The sequence below is a fragment of the Myxocyprinus asiaticus genome, chromosome 46 (assembly GCF_019703515.2).
Source record: "Myxocyprinus asiaticus isolate MX2 ecotype Aquarium Trade chromosome 46, UBuf_Myxa_2, whole genome shotgun sequence".
NCBI classification, from domain to species: Eukaryota; Metazoa; Chordata; class Actinopteri; order Cypriniformes; family Catostomidae; genus Myxocyprinus; species Myxocyprinus asiaticus.
Window position 1 is genome coordinate 3,650,003 of NC_059389.1, and position 19,896 is coordinate 3,669,898.

The 19,896-nt window shown below is 34.5% G+C and overlaps 2 protein-coding genes across 3 annotated transcripts; one reads left to right on the top strand and one right to left on the bottom strand.

The window, feature by feature from the left end:
* Positions 1-1,081: 1,081 nt before the first annotated feature.
* Positions 1,082-12,773, top strand: ldhbb (lactate dehydrogenase Bb). Of its 2 annotated transcripts, none has more exons than XM_051689150.1 (8): positions 1,082-1,239; positions 3,635-3,771; positions 6,604-6,721; positions 6,940-7,113; positions 7,253-7,426; positions 9,826-9,943; positions 10,051-10,174; positions 11,872-12,773. In XM_051689150.1, the coding sequence occupies exons 1-8, from the start codon at positions 1,182-1,184 to the stop codon at positions 12,037-12,039; spliced, it is 1,071 nt and encodes a 356-aa protein (XP_051545110.1). In that variant the 5' UTR covers positions 1,082-1,181; the 3' UTR covers positions 12,040-12,773. The 2 variants fall into 2 exon arrangements, with proteins under 2 accessions (XP_051545110.1, XP_051545111.1); XM_051689151.1 differs by lacking the exon at positions 1,082-1,239 and adding an exon at positions 1,465-1,578.
* A 770-nt stretch (positions 12,774-13,543) lies between these two features.
* On the bottom strand, positions 13,544-19,246 carry LOC127435593 (vesicle transport protein GOT1B). The gene is made up of 5 exons (XM_051689155.1): positions 19,137-19,246; positions 18,006-18,097; positions 17,722-17,900; positions 14,311-14,392; positions 13,544-14,192 (listed from the first exon to the last, which is right to left on the bottom strand). Exons 1-5 carry the CDS (start codon positions 19,159-19,161, stop codon positions 14,154-14,156), a joined length of 417 nt encoding a protein of 138 aa, XP_051545115.1. The 5' UTR covers positions 19,162-19,246; the 3' UTR covers positions 13,544-14,153.
* Between the last annotated feature and the right edge of the window lie 650 nt (positions 19,247-19,896).

A 19,896-nucleotide genomic window follows, 5' to 3' on the forward strand; every position in this document is an offset into this window, starting at 1 on the left:
CTCTACTATTATTCTGACATTTCACATTCTTAAAATAAAGTAGTGATCATAACTGACCAAAGACAGGGAATGTTTTCTACGATTAAATGTCAGGAATTGTGAAAAACTGAGTTTATATGTATTTGGCTAAGGTGTATGTAAACTTCTGACATCAACTGTATAATGAAGTGAAGCTTTTAAATGACAAAAAAAGCATCATATAAACAAGTCCAAAGAGCTGTGATGTAAAAATTAGTATTAAAATAGTCAAATAAGATCTGTGGTGAACATTACTTGAAAAGAGTTTCACGGTTCGTTCTAGAACATAAATCACACATAGTCATACCTCGATTGTGTATTTTGAAGCTGTTAAGGCATGTTGCTAACCTGTCGCTAAATAAGGACTACAACAGTAGGCCATTTAATAAAGCACATAGCTCACATGCTCATGGTAGTTGTAGTCCTTAATTAGCACTGAGAAATATTATTTTCTTTGTATATCTAAAACTGCCATTATATAAACCCATAGGATATTCCCGAGGGAACCCATGGCTCGAAAATGCTAATTGTCTTCCGGGCTTTTGGACTACCGCCTGAACCGTTCTGTTGATACTTTAATGTGAAAAACACATCGTCATTTACATACTCACCCTGGTGTCGTTCCAAACCAGTATGACACATTAATTTGGCTATGTTTACACCTCACATCCACACTAGAATGCCGTTTTCCTCCACCAAAAATGGACACTTTCCATAACCGCGTACTTTGAGAAACTACAATGTTAGGAACGTTTTAGGAGAGTTTTCAAACAGATTAGTGTGGAAGTGGCATCGGTCACCATTCACTTTCATTGTATGGCAGAAAAAGTAATGTCAACATACAACATTGTTCCTCTAACCACTGTCTGAACCCTTTCACATTGTTGCCCCATTTGATTTAATCACCTTTCAAACACCACCATGTATTTTACATGCTCTTACACCCCACAGATGAAGTGAGAGAGCAGTTACAACATATGACACCAGTCAAGGGATTACAGTAACACCATTAGCTGTCTCCAGACAGTGGGAGGCTGGCACAAGAGGGTTAGACAGCCCTCGTCTCACTCTCTTCTGCGGGATATATCTGCTGCAGCGCTCTAGATGGCACTCAGCATGTTGTAATGCACTGCAGTGCCCTAAATATCCTGTGATAGTGTGCCATGATGTTCGTCTCATGGTGGTATTTCTACCTGGGAGCTCAAAGCCTCTATAAACAAGGTAAGACAAGGGCTAATATGTTTATAATGTGTTTTAATTAGAGGCATTATAATTAGATTTGCTATCTAATGCTAAAAATATGGTTTGGAATGACCTTGATTTGAAATGATCTGGCAGAAAACATTTTACTTGAGAAACAGAGTGTGTTTGAGTTTACACAGGACATACAGACAGTATGTGTGTGTTTGTTTGTCCACTTCACTGGGGGTGTGTCCTAGAAGTGACCTTGATCTATAAAGACCAGGAACAGATAAACAAGAGGCAGATTGTTGCATTAGAGCAGATTTTTCACATCTTGTGATTCTTTGGTCTGATTTACAGAAGAGCAACTGTGTACAGGTGAGTTCTTACAATATCTGCTTGCTACTTCCAGGTGATTGTCTACAAGCTTACAGAATTATTTAAGTACAAAATCAGGTTTTTAACTGGATTCTGGGTGTGTGGATACTTCCACTATCTCCGTTTCTAATGTAAGGACACACAGGGGAATGTTTTGGGAGTAGTTGCTTGGTGACGTTGTTTCAAATGAGCAAGCAGGTAAGAAACCAGGCAGGGTAATACTTAATCTGGGATTGTTGTTCTCAGAAATATTTCAGAAGCTTACTTTGTCTCCTTAACAGCAATCTTCAAAATAAAGGGTTTTCGATGGAAGCACCTTTGGATCAGCAGAACCATGTTCTTGAAACCAGTGTTTCCTACAGAAACTCCTGTAAAAAAAAAAAAAAAAAAAAATATATATATATATATACACTCAAAAAATATTTTAATTTCATACCATAATTCCATCAAATATAATTTTGTAAAAAGAAAAAAAAAAGAAAACAATATATATATATATAATTATTGATATACACTCAAAAAATATTTTAAATTCATACCATAATTCCATCAAATATTATTTTGTAAAAAGAAAAAAAAAGAAACAAAAAAAACAATATATCTATATATTATTTATATACACTCCAAAAATATTTTAATTTCATACCATAATTCCATCAAATAGAATTTTGTAAAAAATAAAAAATACAAAATTATTTTAATAAAACTTCTGATGTTTTTTTTGGGGTTTTTTTTTGCCAATGGCTGTTTATGAATTGTTGCTCTCGTGCCCTATCATGAACGCACACAGGAGATCAACGGTCAGTGAACATTTTCATTAAATAATACATTCGATTTCAGTTTGTTTCTCACCAAATCTTATCGTATACTTTCATAACAATCATGAGTCTCATGGAATAATTTATTAGACTTCTGAATTATACTTTTGTGTTCTTTTGAAGCTTGAAGAGGTGGTCACCATAAACTGCCATTGTATGACATCACTGAACACAACATTTTTCACAATTTCTCCCTTTGTGTAAAGAAAAAGAAATTAAGTTATATAGTGTTATAACAACACAGGGGTGAGTAAACAATGACAGAATTTTCATTTTTGGGTGAACTAATCCTTTAAATTGGTAAATACTTAAAGCTGTGTAACTGAGCTGTGTCTCCATCATTTCAAAATAAGAGTCCCGTAATAAGTAAGTGTATTTAGGGCTTGTTCATAGTCCTGGATTATGCACCAAATTTTAATATTATTGTGGTTTTTGTTGTGCAATTAACTGCTTCAATATTTTATTCATTTTGTACTCTTGTAGTCTCTAAATCTGTGCCCGTCATAGTAATGAAAGATTAAAAACATTTTTTAGCATTCTGTAAATCAATTTGAAAAACTAACAGCTGATTACTCAGTTATCTGCCTTTTCCACCACCTTAGTTAATGGCACAATCCACTATCGGTCGACCTCTAATGCAAACGTGTATCTTTATTTACACGTTGCCACAGAAACAACAAATGCAATGACTCATTTAAGTTTCACGAACCATTAAATAAACAAAACAGTTCTTGGTTTGGACGTGACAAAGACATGCGGTACCCTAAATGAGTCACTTTTAATTCAGTAACTGCTCTGACTGATTCAGAGTGAAGGGTTCATCAGATTGATTCAAAACGACCACTTATTAATTGATGAGTTGTTTGGATTGGTTCATGAAAAGTGTGTCCTGTAGCACTCCGCCGCTACTGAATATTCAGCTCCATGGTGAAAGAAATGACATTTTCCCCGAGTTATGAGCTTGCAGTCTGAATGTGATGAGATAAAAAAAGAGTACGAAACAGCGCCAAAACAACACATCTTTGTATTACGATGTATTCGTTGGTTGCACTCAAAAACCAACATACAGCACAGTCTGATTCATGAACAAATGACTCTTATGATCTGGTGATTTTAATGAATCAATTCAAACGACCCAAGTCACAAGTTATCATTTTGTATTCCTTAACTGAATCAGTCAGAGCGGTTACTAAATTAAAAGTGTTTCATTTGATATTAAGTTTTCTGTTCCTCTGCAGTGTTAAATATGGCCTCAGTTCTTCAGAAACTCATCACTCCTCTGTTCAGTGGTCCAGCTGAACCCCCAAGGAACAAAGTGACTGTTGTCGGGGTGGGACAGGTTGGCATGGCCTGTGCTGTCAGTATTCTTCTGCGGGTGAGACACAGTTTACATGCACATCATGATATTATTTACTGAGATAAGTTGTACTTGCCAATATTATTCAGACTTTGTGACCAAATAACAACACAATCCTGGATAAGCTCCTTGTTCATTTATTGATTGTACAACAGTCAGTAAGTCAGTGGGTCACTTTCCAATAGATTTTGACATGTTTGTGTTTGTCTTTGATGTCAGTCCACCCTTTGTCCAATTAGGAGTAAAGGTGAACACAATCAAAGCCAAACACAGACGTAGACAGCCCATTCTTAATGAATTAAACAAAATTAGGACAAAAAATAAAACGTAACAACTGGCGCAACAATTTTTTTGTCCGTATCTTCCTTTTCAAAAATGCATTTAAAAATGCACTTATATGTAAAATATTATATATAAAAATATCCAGACTATAGCTTGAATACATTACATTTCTGATTAAAAAGAAATAACAGTTTATAATAAGGCTAACATTAATAAACATGATCTAACAATGAACAACTGTTTTTTTTTTAACTATCATTAACAAAGATTAAAAAATACTGTAAAATATATCATGTATAAATATGATATCATTTATATATCAAATATATCAACAATATATGTATTTTGTAACTTGTTATATAGAAATAAAGCTCATTTTTTAAAAATATTTTACTGTAACTTATTTAATATGCAGTTTGGTTAGGGTTAGGGTGGCAAGAAAAAGTATGTGAACCCTTTAGAATTACCTGCATTTATGTATAAATTAGTTTTAAAATCAGGTTTGATCATTATCTAAGTCACAATAATGAACAAACACAATCTGTTTTAATTAATAACACACAAATTATTGTATTGTTCTTGTACATATTGAATACATCATTCAAATTTCACAGTATAGGTTGGAAAAAGTATTTGAACCCCCTAGGCTAAAGACGTCAACAAAAGCTAATTAGAGTCTGGAGTTGGCAAACCTGGCATCCAATTAATGAAACGAGAGGTTAGAGATACTTTGACGTGTAAAAACCACTCAAACATTTTGAGTTTGCTATTCACAAGAAGCTTCTGCTGACATGGACCATACCTAGAAAAACAGAGATCTTAGAAGACCTACACTTAAGAATCGTTGCTTTGCATAAAGTTGGAAACGGTTACAAAGTTATCTCGAAGAGCTTAGATATTCATCTGTCCACAGTAAGACAAATTGTTTATATATGGAGGTGATTTAGTACTATGGGTACTCTCACTAGAAGTGGCCGTCCAGCCAAGATGACTCAAAGGGCACACCGCAAAATGATCAATTAGGTCAAAAAGATCCCTAGAGTGACAGATTAAGACTTGAAGGAATCATTGGAACTGGTTAACATCTCTGTTCATGAGTCTACTATATGGAAAACTTTAAATAGATATAGTGTCCATGGCAGGACACCATGAAGGAAGCCACTGCGTGCCACAACGATACTGGGAAAATGTTTTGTGGACTGATGAAACTAAGGTTGAATTGTTTGGGAAGAACACACAGCACTATGTATGGCATAAAAAGGGCACCACATACCAACATGAAAACATCATCCCAGCGGTGAAGTACGGTGGAGGGAGCATCATGATTTAGGGCTGCTTTGCTGCTACGGAGCCTGAACCGCTTGCCATCATCGAGGGAAAAATTAATTCCCAAGTTTATCAAGATATCCTACAGGATAATGTCAGGGTGGCTGTGTGCCAGCTGAAGCTCAGTAGAAGCTGGGTGATGCAGTAGGACAATGACCCTAAACATCGAAGTAACTCCACTACAGAATGGCTTAAAAAAAAGAAAATTCACTTTTTGGAGTGTCCCAGTCAGAGCCCAGACCTTAACCCAATAGAGATGCTGTCGAATGACCTCAAGAGAGACGTTCACACCAGACATCCTAAGAATATGATTAAGCTGAAGCAGTTCTGTAAGAATGGTCCAAAATTTCTTCTGAACGTTGATCAGGTCTAATCCGCAGCTACCGGAAACACTTGGTTGAGGTTATTGCTGCCAAATGAGGATCGACCAGTTATTAAATCCAAGGGTTCACTTACTTTTTTCACAGCATTGTGAATGTTTAATGGGATGTGTTCAATAAAGACATTAAAGATTATAATAAATTTGACATTTTATGACCTGTCAAGATTACTTTAGGTTCCCAAATATCATATGTAATAGCCACAACAAAACTTTATGATATTCATAATTAAAAAATGTATGATATTGTGATAAACAATATTTTTACCTTGTCTATTTATAATAAAAAAGTTGTTGTTGTTGTTGTTGTTGTTGAAATTGTATAAATGTTTTTTTTTCTTTTACATGTATGAAACATCCTGACATGAAAACAAAGATTACATTTACAGTACTAAGAATACTAAGGACTTGCCATATGCATTTTAAACTAGACTTTAAAAGATTTCTCCTTTTTATCATCTCAGACATCCATATTCGTCATTAACCCTGATACGGTGTCTTATTTATGAAAGTATTTAGTAGATAAGCATTTTGCTAGAGCAAAAGAAACGTACAAACAAAGAGGTATTTGGACCCCTGACTGCTGACATCATCACTGAAATATTGTGCAATATGGTCATTAATGTACTAACAAAAATAAACAAGGAAACAAAACATCAATATCTAGCTAATCATTTCCTAATTCTGACATCAACCACATGCTATGTAAATAAATGTACTGACATTGTAATAAACACAATAAAATGTTTCCTTATGAAAGTGTTTGTTCTTCTATAAACACCATTATATGACTTCAGGGATTGTTTTAATATTCACTCATGAAAAAGTCATAAAATTAATGGTTTTCTGGCATCTCTGTGTAGGAGCTGGCAGATGAACTGGCACTGGTGGACGTCGTTGAGGACAAACTGAGAGGAGAGATGCTGGACTTACAACATGGAAGTCTCTTTCTAAAGACACCCAAGATCATCTCAGGCAAAGGTAGCACATCCAAAACATTTCTCACGAAATTCTTCCAAAACCAAATGATCTTCGCTATATAGCTCTATGAAGTATACAATTTTACTTTTGAGGTTTTGTCATTTGTCCAGGCAATAAAAAGAAACCTACTTTAGTTTGGATGCCTTTATTCCATATGATTCACTGGTTAGTTTAGTTTCAGGCCAAAACATTGACCTTCTGTCCGTCTGATCTCTTAGATTACTCTGTGACGGCAAACTCTCGTATCGTGGTGATAACGGCAGGCGTTCGGCAGCAGGAGGGCGAAAGCAGATTGAATCTTGTGCAAAGAAACGTCAACATCTTCAAACACATCATTCCTCAGGTCGTCAGATACAGCCCTAACTGCATACTCATCGTAGTGTCCAACCCAGGTACACACACACACACACACAGCTATATAAATGGGGACTGTTATTGTTTTTCATAGTTGTTCCCAAACTATAGCTAAGTGTGCACACAAATAAATTGTAATTCATTTGAACAGGCTCACACAGTTTTTTACCCACACAGTGGACATTTTGACCTACGTGACCTGGAAGCTGAGCGGCCTGCCCAAGTACCGCGTAATCGGCAGTGGAACCAACCTGGACTCAGCCCGCTTCCGCTACCTGATGGCCGAGAGGCTGGGCATCCACCCCACCAGCTTCAACGGATGGATTCTGGGAGAACACGGAGACTCCAGCGGTGAGACGGGCCAGATTCAGAGATTTTGTGTCACTGATAAGAGTTTATATGTGTGTGTGGTCACACATGATAAACCGATATACAAACTGACAATGTGCCTGGTACCGACAGCCTTGTAAATGGTTACACGCTTTCACAGTTTTCAAATATTTCTTAGTCAATTTTAAGTAGATATTGTGCTAATTAAATGTTAGCAATTTTTGTGCATGTTTTACTACCACACCTGGAGTTGCGAGTTTGAATCCAGGGTGTGCTGAGTGACTCTAGCCAGGTCTCCTAAGCAACCAAATTGGCCCGGTTGCTAGGGTGGGTAGAGTCACGTTGGGTTAACCTCCTCGTGGTCACTATAATGTGGTTTTCGCTTTCGGTGGGGCGCGTGGTGAGTTGTGTGTGGATGCCACGGAGAATAGAGTGAAGCCTCCACGCACGCTATGTCTCCGCGGTAACACGCTCAGCAAGCCATGTGATAAGATGCGCGGATTGACGCGGAGGCAACTGAGATTCGTCCTCCGAAACCCAGATTAAGGCGAGTCACTACACCACCATGAGGACTTAGAGTGCATTGGGAATTCCAAATTGGGGAGAAAAGAGGAGAAAAAAAATATATACAAAATGTAGAAGAAAAAAAGCAAACGACTGAAAAGAAAATGAAGTCTCTTTCAATTGTTCTGGAGTGAAATATTTGTTTTTAAATGCTGTTAACTGGTGAATAACGTTATTATTTTGTTCCGATAATTTTTTTATTAAACGAAAGGACCAAAGTGTTTATCACAGTACATATTCGAAATTATACCACTTCCTGTTGCTTGAAAAAAATGCACACTTTCACTGTTGTCAAATATTACGTTCATTATATTTGAGGAATTTTTGTGCATATGCAATAATTACATTTTAGATATTTAAATAAGTCCCTTACAATTGTTTCGGAGTGAAACATTATTTTTAAACACTTGTAACCATTTAATAACATTATTATTTTGTTCCGATAATTTTTTTCATTATAACCAGGGAGAACGGGTTTCTCACAGTACATATTCGAAATTACACCACTTCCTGTTCCTGTTTTTTTTCTTTTTAGTTGAACATAATAAGCATGTGCATCACACATTTCTTTGCCTAAGTGCACATTGTGGATGTAGCCTTCCAATGACATGCTGAAGACAGCTCTATATAAACTACATATAGTGCATTTATAATGCATCTAGACGTGCAACATGTAGTGCATTTATAATGCATGTAGACGTACAACATATAGTGCATTTATAATGCATCTAGGCGTGCAAAATATAGTGCATTTATAATGCATGTAGACATGCAACATATAATGCATTTATAATGCATCTAGACGTGCAACATGTAGTGCATTTATAATGCATCTAGACATGCAACATATAGTGCATTTATAATGCATCTAGACATGCAAAATATAGTGCATTTATAATGCATCTAGACGTGCAAAATATAGTGCATTTATAATGCATCTAGATGTGCAACATGTAGTGCATTTATAATGCATCTAGACGTGCAACATATAGTGCATATATAATGCATGTAGACATGCAACATTTAGTGCATTTATAATGCATGTGGACATGCAACGTAGTGCATTTATAATGCATGTGGACGTGCAACATATAATTCATTTATAATGCATCCACACGTGCAACATATAGTGCATTTATAATGCATGTGGATGTGCAACATGTGCATTTATAATGCGCTAGACGTGCAACATGTAGTACATTTATAATGCATCTAGACGTGCAATATGTAGTGCATTTATAATGCATCTAGACATGCAACATATAATGCATTTATAATGCATCTACACGTGCAACATATAGTGCATTTATAATGCATCTAGACGTGCAAAATATAGTGCATTTATAATGCATCTAGACGTGCAAAATATAGTGCATTTATAATGCATCTAGACATGCAACATATAAATGCATGTACAATTAATTCTTTTTGGGGGATGTATTTAACATTAAAAATAGATTTATTGAAAAGACCATTATATAAATGCTGCTGTATACAATGCTTGTTGTAATTTCTATACCAACAATTCCCCCCGCATGGGAAAAAAATCGAATAGCTTATTTTGGGCTTGTTTTTCAAGACCAGGTCACAGGTGTGTAAATCAATGCAACTGGTATTGAACATTTTAAATCGTTCTTTTATTTCATTCTAACTGCTTACCCTTTGGAAAGGAGGCTGCGGAACGCAGGACACGGAACGGAAAAAAACGTTCCTGAACGAACCGAAATGAAAAATGTTTAGTTTTTAATCCCTGGACATTATATCGGCCATTAGCCGCCCTGCTCACTAAATACTGGCATCAGATTTGTAAAATGTTATATTGGTCGACAACGTGCTGTGGTGTTTTTGTTTTGCAGTTCCTGTTTGGAGTGGCACTAATGTGGCAGGTGTAAGTCTCCAGAAACTCAATCCAGACATCGGAACAGATACGGACAGAGAGAACTGGAAAGAAATGCACAAGAAGGTCGTAGACAGGTACATTTAACATAAATAGCATGAGTAGTAGACCATTCTGAACATATCTGTCTAAGAATGAGAGTGTCTGTGTTGTATGGACCATGATGAGTGTGTGTTTGCGGCAGTGCGTACGAGGTGATCCGCCTGAAAGGTTACACCAACTGGGCGATCGGTCTGAGCGTAGCGGATCTGACGGAGAGTCTGATGAAGAATCTGAACCGAGTCCATCCTGTTTCCACCATGGTGAAGGTCAGTTACAACTGAAGAACTTTAAGAACACATACAGTGATGTCCACCTTACATACAATAATATCATGTTAAAGAAGAAAGTAACTGACTGAGAAATGTGATGCACAGATATTATAACGTTTATGTTATATACATTAACTGATATATTAAAAATCTATAGTGTTTTTCCTTCTTTTATTCCCCATCAAGTTCACAGGTAAAATCAGGCGTGAAAACGTAATTTAATTTTATACATTGTGTTCATTTATTTTTAAATACCACATAGTTTTAGTATGTGAACCAAACATTGGGACTTTGTCAAGACTATCAAAATACACATAATACATTTTATTCAGATTTTTTTATCAAATTGTTTAAGAGATATAGCCATTTAAAACAATTGTTACATCTTTTGTGTTCGCGGGTCAATTTTGACCCGGGCATCATTTGTGGCTATACACATGATATTATGTCGATTTTTTTGTACATCTGTGAATTAGATTTTTACTTATAAACACTTCACTTATATTTAGCCTCTTTCTCATCCTCTCTCTATACACACACACACACACACACACACACACAGACACACACACTTTTTGCTGTAGTTAATGTATATTTTGAAATGTCAAAGAATTTCTACATTTTATTATTTCTAAAAAATGGCATATTAAATAATTTTTATATTTGTCAGTGATCATGACAAAAATATAAGTATTTTTACATGTATGAAGACTTAAGAACTTATTAATGACTTACAATATAGTTTTAGATGAAAACCATCGGGTTATGAATGATGTAAAAGCTTGAATTTTACCGGGTCAAAACTGACCCGCAAATGCAAAATGTGTATGCAGATTCTGAATGCAATACGAGGGTCAAAAACCTATTTTCTCTTAATTTAGACATTTTTGACATAGAAAAATAGACCAGTTTCATGGTTTCCCACGGTCATGGAAAACCTGAAAGTATCAGGGAAACAGGGATTTCCTGTCCTGGAAAAGTCATGGAAATTACTATTTTGAATATACATTATTCTAGTTATGCTCTGTTATAAAATTGTTCTTCATGAGTGCAATCTCTATAAAATGATCATTATTTTTAATCCAGTAATCTGAATGACTTATATAAATAATATATAAGTAAATTGGTCAAAAAAGTGTGAGAACCCTGTAGTTTATTTGTAATATTTAAAAAAAATAAAATAAGGCATGATATTATCTGCTTCCATTAGTATTGGGCTAATCAGACCAAAACAATAATGCTTAAAAAAAAAAAAAAAAAAAAAAAAAAAAAAGCACTAATATTGGCAGACACCAATATAGTCACTGATATATCGTACATGCACATGAAATATAAAAACAACAGCCCATCTGTATGCTGTTGTTCCCTTAGTTTTCGTTTAAGATATTACATATTTTAGAAAGATTATATGGAATATTTGCACTTTTAAACATTAATTTGTCACACTGCAGGACTAAGTGAACAATTAGAAGGCCAAAAATGATTAAAACTGTTGAAAAATCCATCTAAAAATGCCACTTTCCATTATACATCCATTTTAATCCATTTAATCTAAAATAATAACAAAAAGTTGATGAACATGTTATGTATCAAATATATGAATTGCAACAGCTTCCAGACTATAAAATGAACAAGTCTAGAGCATTATTTAACAATCAAGTAACTAACAATAAACTGTACTATGTTTGTTTCAGGGTATGTACGGGATCAGTGATGAGGTGTTTTTGAGTTTGCCGTGTGTGTTAAACAGCGCTGGTGTGGGCAGCGTGGTCAACATGACCCTGACCAGCAATGAAGTTTCTCAATTGAAGAAGAGCGCAGACATGCTGGGGAACATCCAGAAAGATCTTAAGGATCTGTAAACACTAAGTTTAATTCATAACGGAGAGTTTTAATTCACTGGTGTGTATCTCTGAGCATTTAAAGGTGAAGTGTGTTGTTTTTGTCTGTTAAAGTACTTTCTTCTATGCCAGTTTAATATGCAACTCTACGTAAGCCATTTTTAGGTTTCTTTCAGTTTGTAAAACCTGTTTGAGAAGGGTCATTGCTTTTGATAATGCTAGTGGTCGCAAAAATGATGCACCTTACCTTTAAACGGCGGTCTTGGATGTAATCTTTCAAACCTCCCCTTTTCTCCCCAATCTGGAATGCCCAATTCTAAATGCGCTCCAAGTCCTCGTGGTGGCGTAGTGACTCGCCTCAATCCGGTTGGCGGAGGACGAATCTCAGTTGCCTCCGCGTCTGAGAACGTCAATCCGCGCATCTTATCACGTGGCTTGTTGAGCGCATTACCGCGGAGACATAGCACATGTGGAGGCTTCACGCTATTCTCCGCGGCATCCACGCACAACTCGCCACGTGCCCCACCGAGAGCGAGAACCACATTATAGCGACCACAAGGAGGTTACCCCATGTGACTCTACCCTCCCTAGCAACTGGGCCAATTTGGTTGCTTAGGAGACCTGGCTGGGGTCTTATGTTTTTGAAAGAACCAATTCAGATCTAGCAATCTTCATTTCAGATGTTTCAGGTGTCTGGATTCTGTACTTATAAGCAATAATCAGTAATAAAGCGCCCACTTTTTCAGCCGTCTGGATTCCGGAAGTATTTTACCCCATTAATCTCTTCCATAGGGATTACACAAAATCCATCTTAAAAGCTCCGAAGTGAATCACAACATTACAAACTTTGATTTGAAGCAAAAAAGTGTTTGGAAATCAAACAAAAAGACAAAGGTACAAGACTGTTTACTTAACGTCTTTCATGAGGGAATGAACTACAATCACATGAAGCATTGCGAGTGACGTAATCGAATTAAAAATTATATAAATATATAAAACGATTGATTTAAAGTTGATTATAAGTCACTGCAGAGCTCTTTTGGTGCACTTTGTTCGCCACGATTCTCTGATTGGTGGATCTTTCTCAGAAGGATCATGGGTAATGTAGTTCTTCACCAGGAATTCCACTATGAACCATGTTTTGTTTTTTTTTAAATGAAGATGAAATAATATGAACTGATGGCTTCAACAGAAGCATATACCATCGAGTAACAACCACAGACCTCACGATAGGTCTGTTTTTAAAGCTTTATAAGTTATCGTTAAAAATCAGTTTGCCTATGGAGAATATTAATGAGATCTTGATTTCCGGAACCAGACTGTTACGCTTTATAAATACAAAACATGCTTGTCTTTGCAAATGATCACTTTGCATGTTTGTTTGTTTTTTGTAAAAATATATATAAACTGCTAATTGTACAATTACATGTACTTGCTAAGTATATGCAAGGTGTAAACCACATGCTAAAAATATCTACTTATTAAAAATACGATGTGTATCAAAGTTTGGCAGGAAATACCAGGACAGGATATAATCCATTTATTAAACAGGATCTTTGTCTGTAAAAATGTACATTAGTCTCACATTTCGAGTATTTACAAATACTTAAACAAGTCAGTAATTTATTACAACAACAGCATTTCACGAGAGTTGCTGATTTTCCTCTTTGAGTAAGTAGAGATGAAACAGTCTCCACTCCTCTAGGTGGAGCTCAAGTTGAAAAAGTCCAAATTAGCCTCCGAATATTGACAATTTAAAAAAGAAAAAAAACTGTTGGCACATAAAAGCGCAATAAAAAAAAATGCAGTAACACCTTCATTCAGAACCTAATTCATTTTCTCGAAAAATAGAGTACTGGTGTAAAACTTCACTCGCTCGTCCCACTCGCTGTTGTTTTGAGGTGCACTGGTCCCTATCGCCCCCTGGAGGCCGACGTGTGATGCAGCAACAATAACAGCGCTGGACTTGGTGTGGAAATGAGCCCCAAAAACACTTCTCCACATGTACAGTATAAAAAAATCTAATCTCAGTCATTCAAAGAGTGTTGACCGACAAGACGCCAAGCCAGAAGCACAAATTTTGAAAAATATAAATATGAGCCACTCATAGAAACTAAAAACAAAACCTGTGACCGTTATACCATCGAGTTGCTCTCGCCGACTTTATCCACTAACTGAAAGAGAAAGAGACATTTCATTGTAGTCACAATGTCCAATGTTTGTTCAAACTGTAAACTTCAAGTTAGTGAAAAATAAATGAAAAGAAAACTCGGCAAATTATGTCAGACTCACCCCACTGATACCAGGAAGATTGAGTAAAGATCCAAGAATGGGAACCCGTCTAATGAAGCCCACCGCCACTGGAAAAAAGCCCCTGGAAATAGATGAAGATGGCAAACTAAAATGAAATATCAACCTTTTGACCTGTTTGGAAGATTGCACAGAACAGAGTTGGTTAATCAGTACGTACAGTACAAGGGTAAATCTCTCAAGGGTCAAGTTTTACGGCAAAATCAAAATAAATTAGAAATAATTTGTGTAGTGAAACAGGGTCTCTGGAGGAATTACATTTAAGACCACTTTCGCAGTGAAACAAATGGTGTAAAAACACATTAAATAATTAATTAGCAGGTCAATACAAAACCACTGAGGCTACATGGATGTCTCTAGACATGTTTATTATATTATATTGTGCATTTATGTGTTTTCTTATTAAATAATATAATATGATATAATATTAAAACAATTAATGTCTTATGAATTCATTATGAATGCATAACCTATTGTTAACATGTACAACCTTTACTGTCTATATGTATAAATGAACACTTAAACTATATTAATTCATTATGAATGCATCTACCTAATGTTAAATGCTTTTAACCAGTCCAAAAACTCCAACTGTTGTTAAACTTACATTTACTCATTGTTTGGTATTTGATTACTTCACCTCATAATCCACCTCAGGGCGTCCCGTTCCACTCTAACAACTCTGTTAGCATGCAAATCAGTTACTATAATTATTAACAGCCAATTAAAACACACGTTTGCTGTTTTAAGCATCTTCTCTATTCACGGCCCCAACTTTAAGGCCTCAGCAAACAATATTTAAGACTTCTTGTATTTTATTTAAGAGTCTTTTGATAGCCTTAAATATTAAAAAATGAATTTAATAATTTTTTTAATATCTGGGGCGGGTACCCTGGTGAAAATTAAAACCAATTTTTATTACCATTAAAGGTGCTGCAAGCGATTTTAGCCGTTCTAGAATTTCCCCAACCTGAGCTGTTGGATTAGCCACACCCCTTTTTTCCAAAACCCCGAACTCCAAAGATACCAAATGAGCTTTATTGAGACCGACACCAGCAGAAACGGTTGTCAAAAACAACAGCAGCAAAATAGCGCCCTCAGCTGACAACTGTTGTGAACAACATGCCATAAAAATGGCATTAAACCTCAATAATTCACTGCAACTACAATACTATGAAAACACGCAAAATGATTGACAGGCAGAAAGTGTCATTGCCGCGGACACTTTTTTATTTGCTGTTTAAAGAGTCTAGAGCTGTCACAGAGACCGGTGCAATATCTCACGACACTTATTTCATTAATATCTTTCAGGAAGTAGGATATTTTTGCATACATTTCCATGAAAAAATTGTTTTGCTTACAGCACCTTTAAGATGTATTTGTTTTTTTGCATTATAACATTATTTTCAACACAATTATGCACATAAATTATCACTTATCAAAGCAAAAATATTCCTAGTACTGTAATGCAAAAACTAATACTACTTTATTTATATTTTTAAATGTGTATACACCTAGTATGTGTTATACTCTCTGTACCTTGAATCACAAAACAACTCAAAAGTAATTCATAAAGATGGATTACAGTATTGAGACTGTGGGTTGGAAATGTGCTTAAAGGAATATTCCGGGTTCAATATAAGTTAAGTTCAATCAACAGCATTTGTGGCATAATGTTGATTACAACAAAAAATTATATAGACTTGTAACTACTTTTCTTTAGCCCTCCTATTACTTTAGGTCATTTTTTACCAGAATCGATTTTTCTGATTTAATAAAAATGGTTTCCTTTATCTGACAGGTACAAGACTTGGTGACTTTGCTCCCACTTGCTATCTGAACACACACACAAAAAATGGACTTGATTCCAAAGGTCTAAATGGTCATAAAAAAGTGTGTTGGGGGGGATTTGTGAAATAAAATCTATAAATCAGCCACAATGTAGAAAAAAACACATTTAAAAGGAGTGATACTATATAACATCCAGAGTGCAAAACATAACACACACACTCTCTCTCACACACACACACACATACACACACACAAAAATGAAGTGGTGAGACTACAACACAGAGCATTTTTCTGAAATTTGTCAAATAAAATCTATAAATTAGCAGCAAAGCAGTCCATCTTTTCAAATTGAGAAATTAACATGTAAAAAAAAGATCCAAATAGCATAAAAAAAAAAAAAAAATAAAGTATATATATATATATATATATATATATATATATATATATATATATATATAATAAATTGCATAATATTATTGGTATAACTCTGGAGAAGAAAAAATGGTTTATTTTTATCATAAAATATATATAATTAAAAAATAATAATAATAATATATATATATAAATAATTAAAAAAATATAATAATAATAATAATATATATATATTATTATTATTATATTTTTTAATTATTATTATATATATATATATATAATTAAAAAAAATAAATAATAATATATATAAATAATTTAAAAAATATTATAATAATAATAATAATAATAATAATAATAATATATATATATATATATATATATATATATATATATATATATATATATATATTATTATTATTATTATTTTTATATATATATATATATATATATATATATATACACAAATACACCTTTTGTCTTTCTGGTCATTTTTGACCACTAAGGTACAAGATACAAGTACAAGGGCAAAATCTGTGTTACAGTGAGACACTTACAATGGAAGTCAATGGGGCCAAACTCTCAACCTAAAAATACTCACTGTTTCAAAAGTATAGCCACAAGACGTAAACAATATGTGTGTAAACATGATTTTAGTATGATAAACTTTAGTATGATCACTTACTAATCTTTCTGTGTAAAGTTATAGCCAATTTAACAACTTCTTTGCTATAACGACATAACGCCGCAAACCTTAAAATTCTAAAACGACCATAAAAACAATGATTTCAACAACTTTACAGCTCAAATAATACACAAGTCTAATACAGAAGATTTATTGTAAGTGCTTTTATGAAATTAAAAAGCTTCACATTTCTGCCTTTAAACCCTCCAGAAATTGGCCCCACTGACTTCCATTGTAAGTGTCTCACTGTAACCTCCATTTTTGCTTTTTTTAAAGAAAAGGAGGGACGAGTCCAATTTATTTTTTGTGGTAATCAACATTAGGCCACAAATTCTTTTGACTGAGTTTAACTTGTATTGAACCCGGAATATTCCTTTGATTGTCATAAAAATAATGTCACAGCTCACAGTGCCTTTTTTTTATTTTGATGTGAAATGTGACTTGAACATGTTTTTGTGATATTCTCCTAATCAGTAACTTTAGACTGTGCATTTACTGATGCATTTCCTATCCCAGAAAATACATCACTGACAGACTCCAAAACTCACCTGAATAGAAGGAAAAATCCATAGATTTCCAGAACAACACCTATGATCGGCCAGCCAATAAGCACCACGAAAATACCCCCCAGAAAGAAACCAGTAGCTTTCATTTTATGCCGCTGGAAGAAGAACCTAAACGTCCGTTCCAGTCCAATAACAAAAGAGAGACCTGCAACAAACAAGATCTACAAACAGACAAACACATTCACATCGTTGGAACAAAGCAAGAGAAGAGCATCACATTTCTCTATTCAAACAAGTACAAACTTTCTTTCTATGTTCATACTTACATTTCCAATAGCCAAGAGCACTTTATCGAAGAACAACATCATTCCAAAAAAGAGGAAAAACACACCGAACCCCGTCAACCCCATCCCGATCTCTGTTTAAACACAAGAAGAAAGTTTATTAGTGCAATTTTTAGACATGGTGCCATGGTAATACCATGGTATACTTTAAAATATTTCATATTTCTATGTAAATATCATGGTATATAAATATGGTAATCATTTAATACCATGGTACATATTAAAATAACTGAACTGTGGTAAAGATATGGTACATTTTTATAAGGCTACTTCGATATATATCATGGTACTACATGACTACCATATTTACATAACACGATATTTACATAGTTGTCAAAGATACTTCAAATAATACCATGGTATGTATCCAAAAACATAGTGACAGACAGACAGATAGATAGACAGATATATAGATAGACAGATAGATAGATGACAGACAGACAGATGATAGATGACAGACAGACAGACAGACAGACAGACGACTGACAGACAGAAAGATGATAGATAGATGAATGACAGACAGATAGATGATAGACAGATGACAGACAGACAGATAGATAGATAGATAGATGACAGACAGACAGACGACTGACAGACAGATAGATAGATGATAGTTAGATGACAGACAGACAGATGATAGATAGATGACAGACAGAAGAAAGACAGACAGACAGACGACAGACAAACAGATAGATGACACAGACAGATAGATAGAGACAGACAGATAGATAGATAGATGACAGACAGATAGATAGATAGATAGATGACAGACAGATAGATAGATAGATAGATGACAGACAGATAGATAGACAGACAAACACTCAGATAGATAGATAGATAGACAGATAGACAGATGACAGACAGATAGATAGATAGATAGATAGATAGATAGATAGACAGATGACAGACAGACAGACAGACAGACAGACAGATTACATATTTAACATTTATATTACAGTGATTTGATTTTACTGTTAAAGGCCACGCTTCACATCCCCATTCATTCCAGTTCAACACTTTCAGAACATTTCTGCCTTAGAAGCGGCATTTCCAGTATTTCTATCCAAACTAACGTCACTATCATTCAGCACAGATGATCTGAAATGCACTTACTCTGTGAATCCGTTACTGAAATCATGTTTTCCTCTGTTTATCAGCTGATTCTCTTGAAACTGTTCTCTTGTGTATTTCGCCACGAAACCGGAAATACGTAGAGACGCTTTAAACGTCACAAATCACGCAGCGTGCGTTCAGTCTCCTTATTTGTTTAGCAAATTTACACAAATATCAGTCGATTAGTAAAAAACTATATTTTATGGCATTTGTCAGGGGAACCAGGCAGTAACTGAAAATAATATCTACATTTGAAAACAAATTATGTAAAAACGTTTACTATTATATTTGTCTTTCTTTATATATTATTATTAGATTTTTTTTATTATTAATAATTATTTTCCTTTTATTTTTATTTAATTTTTTTTTTTACTTGTATAATTGGATAGTGTATGTTCCTTTATTTTGTAATTCGGTCTGTTCTATATTTCTTAAAAAAACAATAAATAATATTTTTTTACTTGATTTTCTTTCTAAAGCTATTTTATTACTGCTTTTCGCTCACAATCACACAACTCACACGCAAATACGTGGAAAGTTTGATGGTTTGAAGTTTGAATGAACCGTCTGGCTCCAAACCAAAAATAAACAAATCACTTTATGAATTATTTCGAACAATATTGTTATGTTTTGTACAAATTTTAAGGTAAAAGAGTCTATAAAATTGTAAGTAAGGGTGACACTGTTACATATGTGGCACCCTTTTCCTCTTTGTATTATTTTATTTTTTTGCACTCTGGCGCTTGTTTCTTATTTTATT